Source organism: Coprinopsis cinerea (assembly GCF_000182895.1).
Source record: "Coprinopsis cinerea okayama7#130 chromosome 4 map unlocalized cont3.4, whole genome shotgun sequence".
Classification (NCBI taxonomy): Eukaryota; Fungi; Basidiomycota; class Agaricomycetes; order Agaricales; family Psathyrellaceae; genus Coprinopsis; species Coprinopsis cinerea.
The window spans coordinates 922994-938034 of record NW_003307541.1 but is presented as its reverse complement, the minus strand read 5'-3'; the positions used below and the strand labels follow the sequence as shown (position 1 = coordinate 938034).

The 15041-nt window shown below is 51.8% G+C and overlaps 3 protein-coding genes across 3 annotated transcripts; 2 read left to right on the top strand and 1 right to left on the bottom strand.

The window, feature by feature from the left end:
• Positions 1-5256: 5256 nt before the first annotated feature.
• CC1G_14349 (vacuole protein) lies at positions 5257-6681 on the top strand (the record flags this gene model as incomplete). Its single annotated transcript, XM_002911304.1, has 6 exons — positions 5257-5389; positions 5416-5720; positions 5852-5883; positions 6037-6372; positions 6425-6472; positions 6531-6681. The coding sequence occupies 6 exons, from the start codon at positions 5257-5259 to the stop codon at positions 6679-6681; spliced, it is 1005 nt and encodes a 334-aa protein (XP_002911350.1).
• Positions 6682-7360: 679 nt separating this feature from the next.
• CC1G_12498 (cytochrome P450) lies at positions 7361-9466 on the bottom strand (the record flags this gene model as incomplete). Its single annotated transcript, XM_001838499.1, has 11 exons — positions 7361-7430; positions 7489-7632; positions 7687-7809; positions 7868-7949; positions 8007-8196; positions 8251-8264; positions 8323-8452; positions 8504-8768; positions 8828-9016; positions 9079-9211; positions 9280-9466. 11 exons carry the CDS (start codon positions 9464-9466, stop codon positions 7361-7363), a joined length of 1527 nt encoding a protein of 508 aa, XP_001838551.1.
• A 2920-nt stretch (positions 9467-12386) lies between these two features.
• Positions 12387-12560, top strand: CC1G_14348 (hypothetical protein; the record flags this gene model as incomplete). The annotated part of the gene is made up of 1 exon (XM_002911303.1): positions 12387-12560. One exon carries the CDS (start codon positions 12387-12389, stop codon positions 12558-12560), a length of 174 nt encoding a protein of 57 aa, XP_002911349.1.
• Between the last annotated feature and the right edge of the window lie 2481 nt (positions 12561-15041).

Below are 15041 nucleotides of genomic sequence, written 5' to 3'. Positions count from 1 at the left end.
CTCCGCATTCCAGCGATTCATGAACGATATCTTTGCGGACATGGTTGATGTCAGTGTCATCGTAAACCTGGATGATATCCTCATCTATTCCGACAACATGGAGGATCATGGCAAGCACGTCAAGGAAAGTCATCCGCCGCTGTCGGAAGCATGGCCTTGTCGCTTCCGCAAAGAAATGCGAATTTCATGCGGAGCGCGTGGAATACTTGGGATACATCTTGTCGCCTGCAGGCCTCACTATGTCTGCGGACAAGACCAAGACCATCCAGGACTGGCCTGAACCGCGCTCTGTGAAGGATATACAGTCCTTCCTCGGTTTTGCCAACTTCTATCGACGTTTCATCCATAACTACTCCGACATCACTGTTCCGCTTACCCGCCTCACCCGCAAAGACACCCCTTTCGTGTTCGGCGACTCCGCACGTTCCGCATTTGAAACCCTCAAGTCCGCATTCACTTCCGCACCCATCCTGGTGCACTGGCAACCCGACCGACCCCTGATTGTGGAAACTGACGCCTCTGACTACGCCCTTGCCGCCATCCTGTCCCAACAACTCGACTCTGGCGAAATCCACCCCGTCGCATTCCATTCCCGCACTTTCCAAGCTGCGGAGCTCAACTACGACGTCCACGACAAGGAGCTCCTGGCTATCTTCGAGGCCTTCAAGATTTGGAGGCATTACCTCGAGGGATCTGCGGAGCCTGTGAATGTGATGACGGACCACAAGAACTTGGAATATTTCGCCACTTCCAAGGTCCTCACCCGCAGGCAAGCGCGCTGGTCGGAGTACCTCTCCCAGTTCAACCTTGTCATCCGCTTTCGCCCTGGAAAGCTGGGGACAAAGACCCGATGCCCTCACTAGACGTTGGGACGTCTACCTTAAACAGGGAGGTAGTGACTACGCGTCAGTCAATCCCCACAACTTCAGACCCATCTTCACCAAATGAGCAGCTGTCCGCATCGCTCCGCGCAACTTCGATCATGCTCCCCGCACTCCGCGCATCGGTCGTAGTTGATGAGGGAGCGCTCCTCAAGGACATCAAGGCTGCTTACTCCACGGATGAAATCGCTTCCAAACACCTCCCCACACCTTCCAACCCTCGCTGGACTTTTTCCGCAGATGGTATACTCCGCCAGGACGGACGCATCTACGTTCCGGACGACTCCGCACTCCGCCTCCGCGTACTTCAGCTCAAACACGACCATCCGCTTGCGGGACACTACGGCAAGAACAAGACGATTGAGCTGGTGCGCCGCGACTACGTCTGGCCGGAACTCCGCACTTTTGTTGCGGACTACGTCCGCTCCTGCACAGTCTGCAAGCGCAACAAGTCTCCGCGTCACAAGCCTTATGGTTTGCTGAAGCCCCTGCCCATTCCGCTCCGCCCTTGGGACTCCATTTCGATGGATCTCATTGAACAGCTTCCCGCATCCGGCGGATACACGGATATCTTGGTGGTGGTGGATAGACTGTCCAAACAAGCCATTTTTGTTCCGACAGACTCCCGCCTCACCTCCGCAGAGCTTGCGCGACTGTTTGTGCTCCACGTCTTCTCCAAACATGGCGTTCCTAGCCATGTAACCTCCGACCGCGGCTCCGAATTCGTCTCCCACTTCTTCCGCATTCTGGGGGAAGCCTTGGACATGAAGCTCCACTTCACATCAGGCTACCACCCAGAAGGAGACGGACAGACAGAGCGGGTCAACCAGACGCTTGAGCAATATTTGCGGGACCTACTGCAACTACCCAGCAGGACAACTGGCACGAACTCCTCCCACTTGCGGGAGTTTGCGTACAACAATGCGCCTAGTGCCACAACTGGTGTTTCGCCATTCTTCGCCAATAAGGGTTATCATCCGAACATCTCTGTTCACCCTGAACGCGATCTTGCGAGTTCCGCAGCCCGCGATTTTGCGGTCGACTTGCAGGAGCTCCACGAACACCTCCGCACTAGTATCGCCAGCGCGCAGGAGTCCGCACGCCGCTATGCGGACCAGAAGCGCTTACCTCCGCCAGACTTCAAGGTGGGCGACCGAGTTTTCGTTAAGGCCCAGTTCTTCCGCACAACCAGACCTACCAAGAAGCTTTCGGAACGATACTTTGGCCCTTACGAGATCATTGCCCAAGTTGGAACGGTTTCCTACACTCTCCGCCTCCCCGACTCTCTCCGCGCTGTTCACCCTGTCTTCCACGTCTCAATGCTCGAACCGCATTACACCTCTCAGATTCCGCATCGCCACGAACCGCCTCCGCCTCCTATCGAGGTGGATGGGGAACTTGAATACGAGATTGCGGAGATCCTCGACTCCAAATTGGATCGTCGCCGCAAACATTGCAAGCTCCTCTACGAAGTGCGGTGGCGCGGATACGAGAATACAGACGAGGAACGCAGCTGGCTCCTTGCCACAGAGCTTGAACACGCCCAAGAGATCGTTGGAGAGTTCCACAAGAGGTACCCAGACAAGCCTGGTCCTCATTGGTGATTCCCCGCATTCCGCAGTTGACTCCGCATTTCTTCTTCACCTTCGTGTCCTTTCTACTTTCCAAGTTCCGACTTTACTTTTCTCCGCTTTCCGCAATTTTCCGCATCCTGTTTCCTCCGCTTCTTTCTCTTCAATTTGTGGTTCCGCATTACTCCTTTCCCCTCTATGCTTCCTCCGCTCCTCTATGCCTTACCTGTTTGACCTTTTTTTCTCCTGTTCCGCATTCCCTCTTCTTGATGTTCTCATTTACTCCACTTATTCCACTTGCCTTCATTTTCCTCCGCTTCACTATGCCTTCCCTTACTCCGCACATTACGCTTCAATTTCTCCCTTGCCTCCGCTTCTCTTTCCTCATTTTCATTTCCTGTCCGCACTTTCCATTTCCACTTCAAGAGGACAAGAAATTATTTTTTCATTTCTCCGCAAACACACCGCAGAGTCACAAGCATGCTGATGATGCCGAGTTGCAAAATGCGGACATCAGATTCTGTGCAGGGACCGAGTCCTAACACAAGCCTCGAGGGCTCGGCCTTAACAGGGAGGTACTGTTAGGGTCTTGAACATCCACCCACATCTACCCACAACCCACCAGCCTTGACCCACACTCCCCGCACAGTCTCACATGATCTCCCGCATGATCCCGCACATCCCCACACTCGCCATCACCTCTCCGCATCCCACATCCCCATATCTCCGCCACCCTTCCCTCCGCACTCCCGCATGCTCTGCAGTTGATCCGCATGCGGAGTTTACGGGCGCTAGCCACTCCGCTCCGCATTTATGCGGAGCGCCGCCGGTACGACACGGCCCGCAACTGAGGGCCGGTGCGGACCGTGCGGAGAAACCTCGTAACCGCCCTCTAGGCGCCCAGACTCTGCATGTGACCTCTTATACTTCTTTATGACTCCCTTCCTTGCTTTGCTATTGTTCTTTGGAATCGTCTTACTCATCCTCTTCGCATTCCGCGGTATTCCGCATTTCTTATGACTCAGTTTCTTCTCTTGTCCCAGACTTGTCCCAGAGTATATCCAGAGTATCTACAGATATATAAGCTAGCTAGATTTCTGTAGTAGATACTCATCCGGAATCTCGAATCAGACTTATACAGAACTTCCCCCTCTGTCCAGTCTTGAGCCTTTCGGCTTGCTAGAGCTTTCCGCATACTCCACACCTCCGCATAGTGTTCCTGATTCCGCTCCGCAAGGCTCTCTTCTCTCTCTCCTCGTCTTCCGCCGCAAGGCGCGTCTCTCTCTCCCTCTCCTCCCCTCTCCTTTCGGGTTGGACCATATACCACCAGCGTGGGCACAACGCAATACGTTGAGGCCAAGGTCCCTTCGACTCCGCAGACTCCGCAGTTCCGTAGAGTCTAACACACGCCAGAATTGAAGAAGATATAATGAATGCTAAATTCTCGCACACGACTGCAATTCGAGCGAAATTCTGCCTCCAGAATATGTGAGGCAAGACATTCTGGCATTCAGCGAGAATTCGGCGGAGATCTGACCGCTGTTAGATTCCACAGTTGTCACGCTTCTAAGTTCTGCGAGGCGAAAAGCGTTGATTTGATACAAGTCAATTCAAACTCCTACCGAAAGGCGGCTTGCAACATGCGCGAGGCTCCAATCCCTTCCAACGACACCGACGATAGCACGACTCTTGATAGCTTGCACCCGCCACCACCTCTTCCAAGTTCTAGTTTCACAATATCATCACTGGAATGGCCTCCGCTATCGTACAGCGTGTCGAAAATTGCCTAGGAACTATTCGAATTTCGGTACCTGCGAGAAGTTGGGAAGCGGCCGCTGGCGGGAGCCTGGAAGTTGCGTTGGATTGGGCGTGGTTTTGGCAGCAGGCAGGGTTATGGGGACAGGAGTAAGGCGCTTAGCTGGAGGACTGTGGGCAGTGTGGGAGGACATAGAAGTTGGCCTGGCTGGCGGGGATGCGGCATGGGAGTCGTAGCTAGAGGGCTGGTAACTTAGCGTGGTTTTCGGAGCGTGGTTTTCGGAGTGTCGGCATTTCTGTAGTCGACTGTCGATGCCAAAAGAGGTCTCCGTGACTTTTCTGCTGGGTTTTGAGGCGAGAAAGCGTGGTCTGAAGGAGGAGGGGGCAATTTGGCGGGGTCGTGTACGGTGTCATTTGTACCTTGGGCTATATTTAGACCAATAATATCGATTTGAGCTGAATATACAGGGCGCAACAGGGAAATGTGAGCGCGCGTTGGATTATGCTGCATTCTGAGAGCCAGATTTCGTTCAAATGGTGTCTATATTCCCGACAATGAAGTGGAATGTAAAAAACGAGCGTTGTGGTCACATTCCATTTGGATTCCCGCTGGATTCCGGAATCTGAGCTCAATTTGGCGGCCCGCACATTCTACCTCGATACGCTGTGCTACCAACAAGGAAGGGTGGATGGTTACAAATCATCAAGACTACGGTGCCGAGCAGTGCCGGTTACACTGACAGTTCCAGTTCCAGCTGACTACAGGTGAAGGCTAAAAGAATTGATCTAATTTGAGATATAGATATGGTACCTGGCTTCATGCACTGAGAAATAAGGTGAATGTAACGTCAGCTATCACTATCCAGAGTATTGAAGGAACCCGGGCTTGATGCACGGCAGCGGCTCGTGGGAGCAAGGTTAAGGCGCCGCCTCTCGAAAATCCCGGCCGCGGCACGCATGGCCCGGGGACAGTTGGCCTTGCTTTCTACCACCGACGATATGACTGGCGTTTAGCGCTCTGCAACCTGATCACAGCGACGAAGTCGACAATGTTCTGCGCGAAACGGGTATTTCGCTGCTTTAAAGCACTAGAACGTTTGGGAAATAGGATCACAGGCGCAGCTGGACCGTATTTTGTTGGACTTGCGGTGTTGTTGCTCTGGACGGGAACGATTTGTTTTTGTGAGTGTTCCTGGACTTCTACCAAGCCATATGGTCTAATAAACGCTTTAAAGTCGACGTTATTGCCCCAAGCCTGTCTTACCCGTTCATTACAATACCACTATGCATCCTGATTGCGACCAACATGCACGCACATTATTTCTTCGTCTGCACCGTGAAGCCCGGTTTCATCGACGATCCTCCAGTGCAGCCCGGCTCTTCATGGTTCTGGGCCAAGAAGAAGGATTGGAGCAAGTCTAGAGCATTGACGGGAGGCGTCCGATGGACCACAACACGAATTACACCCGCGACAATAACGCGCTGCAATCGCTGCGGGAAACAGCGGCCAGAGGTGAGCGCTTCGACCACGAGGCATGTCGTTTAGGCTCATCGAGTTTGAGAGAGCGCACCACTGCCGAATCTGTAATCGGTGCATATTGAAGTATGACCACCATTGTCCCGTAAGTCGATCCATCCCTGCAGTATTCCATTTCTCACCCTTCCCGTGCTGCAGTGTACGTTAACTGGTTTGGGACTGCATCGTGGTCGCGATTGACGCATGCCCAGGGATAAACCAGTGCGTTGGCCTGCATAACGAACGACACTTTGTTCTTTTCCTGTGCGTCCCGCCCCATGCCACCTTTCATTTGCTGACCTGCCCAATTCAGGGCATACCTCGCGCTGGCAACATTTTGCTTCAGCATTCTGGGATACCGCCAGGCCATACAATGTTTTATCCCTCATGGCGACTGGAAGTACCACGTGCCAGAAGTCATGTACGCCATGATATACATCCTGGCCGTTGTCCTGTGCTTCGCGGTGACGGTGATGGGCTTATGGCACGTGTACGGAGTGTCGAATGCAGAGACATCGGTCGAATCGCAGGATCACGAACAGTATCGAAAACGTGCTAAGGCGCGCAATGAGGTTTGTCTAAACGTCCTGTTTCTCCATCTCCTAGCTCAGGCTCAGTTTCAGACCTTCGTCAATTCTTACGATCTGGGGTGCGTATATCTGAATTCATCGGCGGACATGGATACTTACAGTGCTCTAAAGACGGCGGAAAAATCTCTCATTGTTCTTCAACATCGGGGAAAATGGATAGTACGTGCCATTGAATCTCATGCCAAAGCTCGAACCCGTGGCTCATTTCTTCTTAAAGCCCTCTTTACACATTATTCATACCACTGAGGATAATGCCTTACACTGACGGGCGGTCATGGGCTCGCCGGGACGGCTATGACCGTCACCTTGGACTGCGCGCGGGAGAGGAGCTGACTGACGAGAGTGACGATGACGATTTAGACGACTGATGGACTGGGATTTGCTGTCCTTTTTGCTATCTTAGACAATGGGTGAGCTTTCAACTTTTTTTTTGACCGCTTGATGACAGTTTGCCGGGGCCAGATGACATTCTGGAGCGCGTTGCGGATCATTTTGTTTCTTTCCTGTGCACCGAGAGTGGGATGATCTATGTCCGGCTTGGGAACGCTCTCGTTTCTCCTTCATTCTCTGACTGGTTCCAATGTTTCTCCAATTCACAAAGCTAACTACCACACAGACCTTGATAGACTTTATTCTTCGGGAACCCTTCAAAGTACTTACTACTACCGGATATAATCACACATACCGTTGAGTCTCCCGGAACTGCAACCCGACCCCACGCCCGGTCTTTTCGCCAGAACTCCAACGAATGCAGAGCGGCTCCATAGCATAACCATATTCCATAATTTGGCCAGATCTCGACCAATGCATGAGAGGTATGTCGTACTTGTACATATAATATTCTACATCCTACTAACGCATACAAATACAGATGATTCTTGTTGTTATACAATGTGTTGCGTCAAGTGGCATATCCGGTTGACTGGAACTGGAGCGACTGCTGCAGGCATAAAGTACTTAAGTTATGACCTGCAGCAAAGCCAGTCCATTAAAGTTACTGAATAAATACACCGAGTTTGTCGTAATTTCTTCCGAGTAACAGGTCCTTCACGCCGCGAATTGGAATTCCGCTTTGAGTCCTCGAGGCTTGATGACGCAGTCGAATGGTTCAGGTTGGCTAGGGTCCGAACAGGTGAGTCACGTTGATGTGCCGCGCCTCTATCGAAGCCACTCACGAAAGAATCATGTCTGTGAACTCGGGTATTATCTGGATGGGAACACCATTGCTATCCTTGGGTGCTTCCATCTCGAATCCAGCGAGCATGGCTGTGACGAACATGTAAAGCATGTCCATACTTGTGTGACGACCCGGGCATATTCTGGTCGTGGAAAGTGAGTGTGATGACGGGTGTTGTGGGGTTTTGAAAGCTTACCTCCTTCCATAGCCGAAGATGGGCGAATCGAGCCACTCCCGACTGACCTTGCCGTCCTCGATCCAGCGTTCGGGTTTGAAGGCCATGGGTTCAGGGAACTCTTCGGGATCGTGCATGATCGACCTGTGTGAGAGCAAGGTTCAGACCGCCGCCGGAAACCAGGGCTGTAATTCGAACTCACCATGTATTGCCTATCACCACGGTACCCTTGGGGATGAAGTAGTCCTCGTAAATGTCGTCTTCTGAAGTCGCGTGTGGAAGGGCTGTCGGTCAGGGTTCTGTCAGTTTGGGTGCGTCATGAAGTGGAAGACGTGACAAACCGAATGGTGCAATGGTATGCCACCTCATTACTTCTGCGATCACGGCGTTAACGTATACCAGTTTACTTCTGTCTCTGAAGTCAGGCATTCGACCCTCTTCAACCACGCGTTCGATCTCTTCCTGTGCTTTCTTCTGGATTTCGGGATGGAGAATCATGGCCAAGACAAAGGCTCTGGCTGCGCTGATGACCTGTTGGAGGCTGGTGAGCAAACGAATGCTGTCGCGAAGGGAAGATGTTCTTACAGTCTCGAAACCGGCTGGAGGAGGCTAGGTCAGAAGATGCCATAGAAGGCGCGGATGCATTGGGAGACTTACCGAGACATGCCTGGACAGCTATCAGCCTCGCCACTTCCTCTTCATCCTCCCTGTCCTCATCATCTTCGTCGGGTAGGTTCTCGATGAGACGAGAGACAATACAGGGCTTCACCGGTGGACCCTCCCCATTCTTTGGAAGCTGGTGAGTGTGACGGTTTTTCGCAGAGCAGGCGTCACTTACCATTGCTTTCAGAACTCGTTCAAAGGGCTCGTCCTTGATCAAGTCGTTCATCTGAATGAACTTCTTGGCGAACTGTTTGAACCCGGTGCCAGGCATCCAGCTCGGCACGTATTTGAGGATGGGGAAGATGTCGACAAAGTATTTGACTGTGACGGCGGCCATGGTGACCCCACCGACAACCCATTGTACATTCTTGACGAGTGGGTCGTTGACGCTCTCGATCTCGATACCATAGGTCATTTCTATGATCGAGCCAGCGAAGAAGCTACAGGACAAAGTTAGCTTTCCTGATGTCCACGATCGGGTTCGCTGGGATCGACGTACTGGGTGAGGTGATCCTCCCACTGATCCGGTGTCGAGGCCATTCGTGTTAGCATCCCGCTCATCTGGGAGGTGATTGTGGAGTGGTAGGTGGGCAGGACGTTGGGGTGGAAGACTTCGGTGAAGGCTCGTCGTAGTTGGCGCCATCGAGGGCCGTACTTCAACGTGCCGAAGGTGTTGTCGAATTTCATACTGTCGTGTGAGGAGGTGGGATTGGCTTGAGTCGATGGAGGAAGGCTACGGATGGCACTTACAGTTCATTGACCATAGGCATCCTTGGACGGGACGAATAAATAGCGTTCTTCTTGTCGAAAAGATCCTTGACTCGCTTTGCGGAACCAACCAAGAGGACAGGTTGACCCAACACTTCGTAATAGACTAGGTCGCCTGTCGAATGTCATTCCACAAGTTAGCGTGAATGCGGCTCTTGTAACGCGACGACGACCCAAACGCACCATATTCTTTCAACCAGGTGTCGTGAATCGACCACGACTTCTCTTTCGGAATACTGAAGAGGCTCCCCACCAAAGGATACCCCGGAGGCCCTGGCGGGCTGCGCTTCCTCTTGGACCGCAGCTTCCACGCGGACACCAAGGCCACAGAAAAGCAAAACGCAGATACGAGGAGGTGATAGAGAAGCATAACATACTGCGAAACCTACTTCGAAACAGTTGAGCTTTAAATATACCTCCACCAGGCCGTTTTCATATATAGACCGCGAGGATCGAGGGCGGTGAGAAAACATGCGGTTAACTTCTTTTCTCGATACACGAGCATTACAGCAGGTGATTTGGAGCGCGGACTCGCGGAGATCTCGTAGTGCAATGGAATATGACTTTGTGGCGGCAACCCTGGGGGTGCCTTTCTTGGCACAAAAAGCTTAGCACTCGAATTAGAAACGCTGCGGAACTCGAGAAGATCTAGTACTACTTATGATGGCCCTGAACATTTGTGCCTTGATCAGGATTCAGTGTATTCTGGGTTCCGTCCCGAGTTGATAACGGGTACGATGGGATTATGTGTGTGTTCAGACAATCCACGTACAGGAGGGGAGACAAAGTGCAACGAGGATCGTCAGTGGGAATGTCAATGGCACCGTTGGCGAACGTTCCGATCGTGGAGGGCACGAGGCAAAGCCAAATATGGACCAGTTGTTACCAAGATCGGTATCTTGGTGATCTCCCAAAACGGGACATGGGGCCCCAGTTTTAGGGCTCGGTGTGAACTTGAACACGCGTTTCAGTCTTAATTGTGAAAGGAATACAATTGAGAATCCAGATTTATCTAGTTCTTCAGCCCTGAAGCCTTGATCATCTCCAACAACGAAGGTCAGGTAGACTATTCTCTGACACCGAGACAGCCGGAATTGGTCAGTGAGACCCATGGGGAATTGAATATAGGGATGGGGATATGCCAATGTTTCTTTCTTGCCAGGAACCTTGAATGACTCTTGAACGACGTCATCAGTGACTTGTGAAGTTTCAAAAGCCAAAGGAGATCCCTTGGGTGGTCCATGCTGAGTTCGTCTACTAGCGTACTCAGGGAGACTCAGGGTGCCCGAATTGGCAACCGAATAGTTGAGCTACGTATTATGTTGGGCTCAGGGTAGCGACAAACGTCACGGAGGCCCCTTTCGAAGGAAGGCGTCATTGCGCCTAATTGTATTATCACGTAATGCTTTGCTGGGGATAAGTAATAAGGTGGCGCTTAGTAGATTTGTTCGACTTTAGCGCTCAGCCCACATCCTGCATAATCTGAACCCGAACGGTTCACTGTCATGCACTGCTAAGTATCGTCATTCAACTCATGGCACTTAGCAAGTCCATATCCCGGAACTTCGCGGCGTAATATCTTCAACTCCGCTCTGACCGAGCTGTACGAATACAACTTGATGCTGCTGCTTGCAGGTTTCACCTCGCACCATCTCCGAAACCATCTGTAGAACAATTCATCTCCGTCATGCAGCATTCTCAACATACGGCTATGCTCCACAAATTGACCGCGTTGCAGCGGTTGCGACTTTTTCGGGACAATATATGTCTGCCTTCGAGCTTTTTTGACACCAAGGTGGATCGTGGCCGTAATGTGCGTGCGGTGAGAGAATAGCTACACGTACTTTGAAGTTGGACGGACCCGTTTCTGCCGGCCTCCATCCAAGCTCGGCTCCTGCTAGTAAATTTGACAGGATGTCTCCGAAACAGCGTTGCTTCTTGCACTTGATAGGGAGTACTCTGGGTTCATACGTGGTTATCACCATGCACCTTGTCTGCTTGCCTCCATCTCGTAGTTGCAGTACTGACGCGTGCAGTAGCGTTGTGAGAGCTGTCTGCATGACCTAGGACAGTTGTTTGAAGGCAACGGAACGTCAGGCGATGCAACGCACCATGAGGCGTAGGAGATGACATCTCGAGACCTTCAAGTTGCACTACGTTGTGCTAAATGTCCATATCCGCTCAAGCCAATATAAGCGCATATGTAGCACGTTTTAGGCGTATATCACGTTCTCTGACCGTTCTGCTCCGTCGATGACGCCGCCCATCAGAAATGAGGCCCTGAAACGTTATTTGGCTACCGCCCCAAAGCACTGAACCCTTCTGAGAATTATTTGTGCGGCTAACGGTGACGTTCAGGATGCACCGCATCCGCCCCAGCACCTCTACCTCACGCAGGTTTCGCGGGTGCGCCAAAACTGTGTCCAGTGAGTCGAACAAGTTTCTTTCACACCTCAGCCACCAATCAGGCGCTCGGAAATTCCTCTACGCTCTAAGCAAGAGCTGGAAGGCACTTCCTGGCTCATTTAGTGTCGCACATCCCTATTCTACCTTCATACGATGCACAGGTCTCATGGGTTTGCTTTGGCACAGATTGGAGGGTAGCTCGGCGCCTGAATTTAAAACGGAGACTCCCCATGCATGCTGTCAACCCACGCAGGTATAGAACGTCGTTTGACTTGAACAAGCTGCCACATAGCTTCCAGGCCTCCTGCCTGGAGATACTAATGACGTGCATCAAGTTTTCAATCACTTTCAAGACTGCGTTTGCTCACGGCAATCTGCCGGCATGGACACTGTGGGACCCTTTATTCAAACCCCGACCGATGTAAAAAAAGCGCCGTCCCCCTCCTTTCCGTTTCTCTCGTCTTTCCTTGTTCCTCAGCTGCCTGTCACCTTCCAGCTCCTCAGTGCATTACGAGGAAGGACAGATACTCAATGCAAGTCTTTGCCTGACAACTGAGAATATGACGGGTTGCAGACGGAAACCTGGGCAAGGTTACAGTAAAGGTGAAATCGTTTCTCTGGTTTGCTGACCTGTGGGGTTGATTAGCTTTCCAAGACCCCTAGGTTCAAGATGCGGAGATTAAATGATGTCTAGACGTCTATTCCTACTTTCCCCGACAACGAAGCGGGGGTAACTCGTAACAGTGCACGTCTAATTCGCTCGGGCGCAATGGATCTGGCGCCGCCCACTGGTAGACCCTCTTCACACCTAAGGTTCTCGACGCACATAACTCGGGAAAGATGCCGCTGAGGTGAAATGGAAACGGGGAGCGAATTCCAGGACGATGTCCGCGAGAACTTGCCGCCAACATGAGTGGAGCTGCGGAGGGCACGAGGGCAACACATGTGCTCAGGAATCCGCTCAATTAGGCTACTTGGGCTCGATTCAGCACACCTGGACTGGATCTGCGACGACTGTATCTTGGATCGGTGCCCTGAAGGGTGCTTCTCCTGTTTAAACTCCGGCAGTCCTACTTTGGGTTCGAATTCTCATTCTGCGGGGCCAGCAGTCATCGCGGGGTTGCGAATGTCTGCTGTGCAGCTCGTGCCGACCTACATTGGGAACATGCTGGTAGCTGGCCTCTTAACTCGGAAGACATATGTTTTGTCACTTCTTTGCAGCATCTTCCCCCATTATCCGGGCACTTAACGCTCCCCTTATCTCTGCGGTACCTCCTGTGGCACTATGCTTCAATGGCTTCTTCATCAACGGGGATTGAAAACGCAAAATCTATGCGTACTGCATCACTTCTGTGCACCCCAGTTTCTCTGTCGTTCGATGTTTGTACTTCATAGAACGCGGCGACCACGAGCTGTCACCAGCGTCCTCGAGGTCCGCAGAGTCGCTTTCGGCTGCGGCTGACGGAGTTCTGTTGGGTTTGTACGGACTTCCGTCGGTCCCCCAAGTCTCGGGAAAGTAGCTTTTCGTCGCCGCCAATTCAACTTCGATGAATGGTGTGTGGAAGTGCCACTCCTACGGCCCTTTCCTTCTCATTTCACTCTCCGTCCTGCTTCCCCGCACTCGCAAAATGGTCGCTCAAGGAGACGGTGCAAAGAATGCCGCTCAGCTGTAAGTTCAATGCTGATAAGGTCTCCACCTTCTAGAGGTCATACTGGATGACTCATTCGCTCATCGACAAGGAAATAACTTCAGTCCTTGCTCACAGAAACAACGTAAGATTACTCTGCCAACGCAAATCGGTCGCAGATGAAGGGAAAGATGAAGTCACCCGAACATTTTTTCATCGTCCCACCGTCTCCTCCAGTCGGAGAACGATACCCTCCAGCCGCGGGCGCTGCATTCCTCGATACAGAGATGATAGTAATCAAGTAGCTTATTTATTATCATTTTCAGTGTCCCATACAGTACGATGCTTTTCCTCGACTTCTATGTACTATTTCTCCACATTTAAGCGCCCATTCTGCCGGGATTCGGCAAGAGATCAAGGACGGCAATCTCCCACGGTCAATTTTTGCCGATTTCAAGCTGCTGCATCGGATGTGGATAGTGTGGGTGGCAGCTCGATTTTGCGAAAAAAGCTGCCGGCATGCCGGCAGGCCTGCCATTTCCGCCATGGCAGCTGCTGGCAGACTGGCAGGGCAGCAAAAGCACAAAATCGACGATGTATTCACTTGAGACTACAAAAAATAGCTAGCTTATATTGCCCCCATGATAGAATCAATAGACCACCCATTATCGTTCCCAAACCCGATGAGACCCAATGATGTTCATGTCCTCAGCCTCCGGATCAGGTGCCAAGCCCTTATCAGTAGGGTCGAGTTGCTGGAAATCGTAGATGGCACCCTCGAGAACCTCAGAAATCAGTGATTTGGTACCGAGAAAAATGAGAAATCACTGTCTACGTCTCCAACTACGCCGGTTTACGCAGGTGGTTTTGACGAAAGCTGCCACCAGCTGCCACCTACCCGACGAAAAAATTGGCACGGCAGGGTGGCAGTGCCAGCCTGGCAGCCTGGCAAGGCATGATGGCAGCTTTCTGCCACGGACACATCATGTGGACCTGACCATGAACCAATACCTCATAATCCCGATTCCAGCCCCGCTTCACGCAATACTTCGGTCGATTATTTGAGAACCCAGGTCACTGACTGGAATGATCTGCAGCGTGTGTTTCTCCAGGACGACTGGAGGCCGAACGTGGTCCGAGTCAGCGAATCCAGGAGGAAGTCTGCGCTCACCATCGACTCGCGTCTAGTCAGAAACTGTACCGACGATCTATACTTGTGCTTGACTGAAATGGCAGCATCCAGCCTATATTCTCTCGCCTATGTTCTTGTCACCCGAACCCTCGACTACGTGTCATAGTGGATGGCCGCGCCCAGCACAGGAACCTCCATGATGAAATCCGGGAACGGTGGTCAGCGATTGGGTTTAAAGGGCGAACTGTCGCTTCTCGCCCAGCTTTTAGGCATTACCTCCACTGGATGAATCCAGACGCTGTTTCTATTCCTCTCGGTGTTCAAGCTCCTCCCAATCGACGAATGCCACCATCAGCAGTATGCCCAGCGCGTTCGTTCTCATGGGACCTACGTTTTCAGGTACCTCCGTGCTAATCGTCTCCTTTGTGCCCCTAGGCTTGTTCAGCCCCACCTGACATGGGATGTGACCTTTGCAATGCGCTAACATAACTACGTATATCGGCGAATACGCTGTCGAAACAGGCAACAGAGAAACAATCGACAGAAAGAAGCTGGTACAAATTACCCGAGCGGAACGGACAAGTACGTGAGTGCTGTCTACTTTGACTATCTTTAACATGGCCATCATGATGAGCACAAGGCAGGTCTGTTGCTAAAACATTGTTAAACCGTCTTTGGAATCGTCGCTCACTCCCACTTCCCGCAGGGTCTAGCCGTATCACATACGTTAGGGCTTCTTTTATCTAGGTTAAACAATGCTTCATAAAGACCACAGCTGT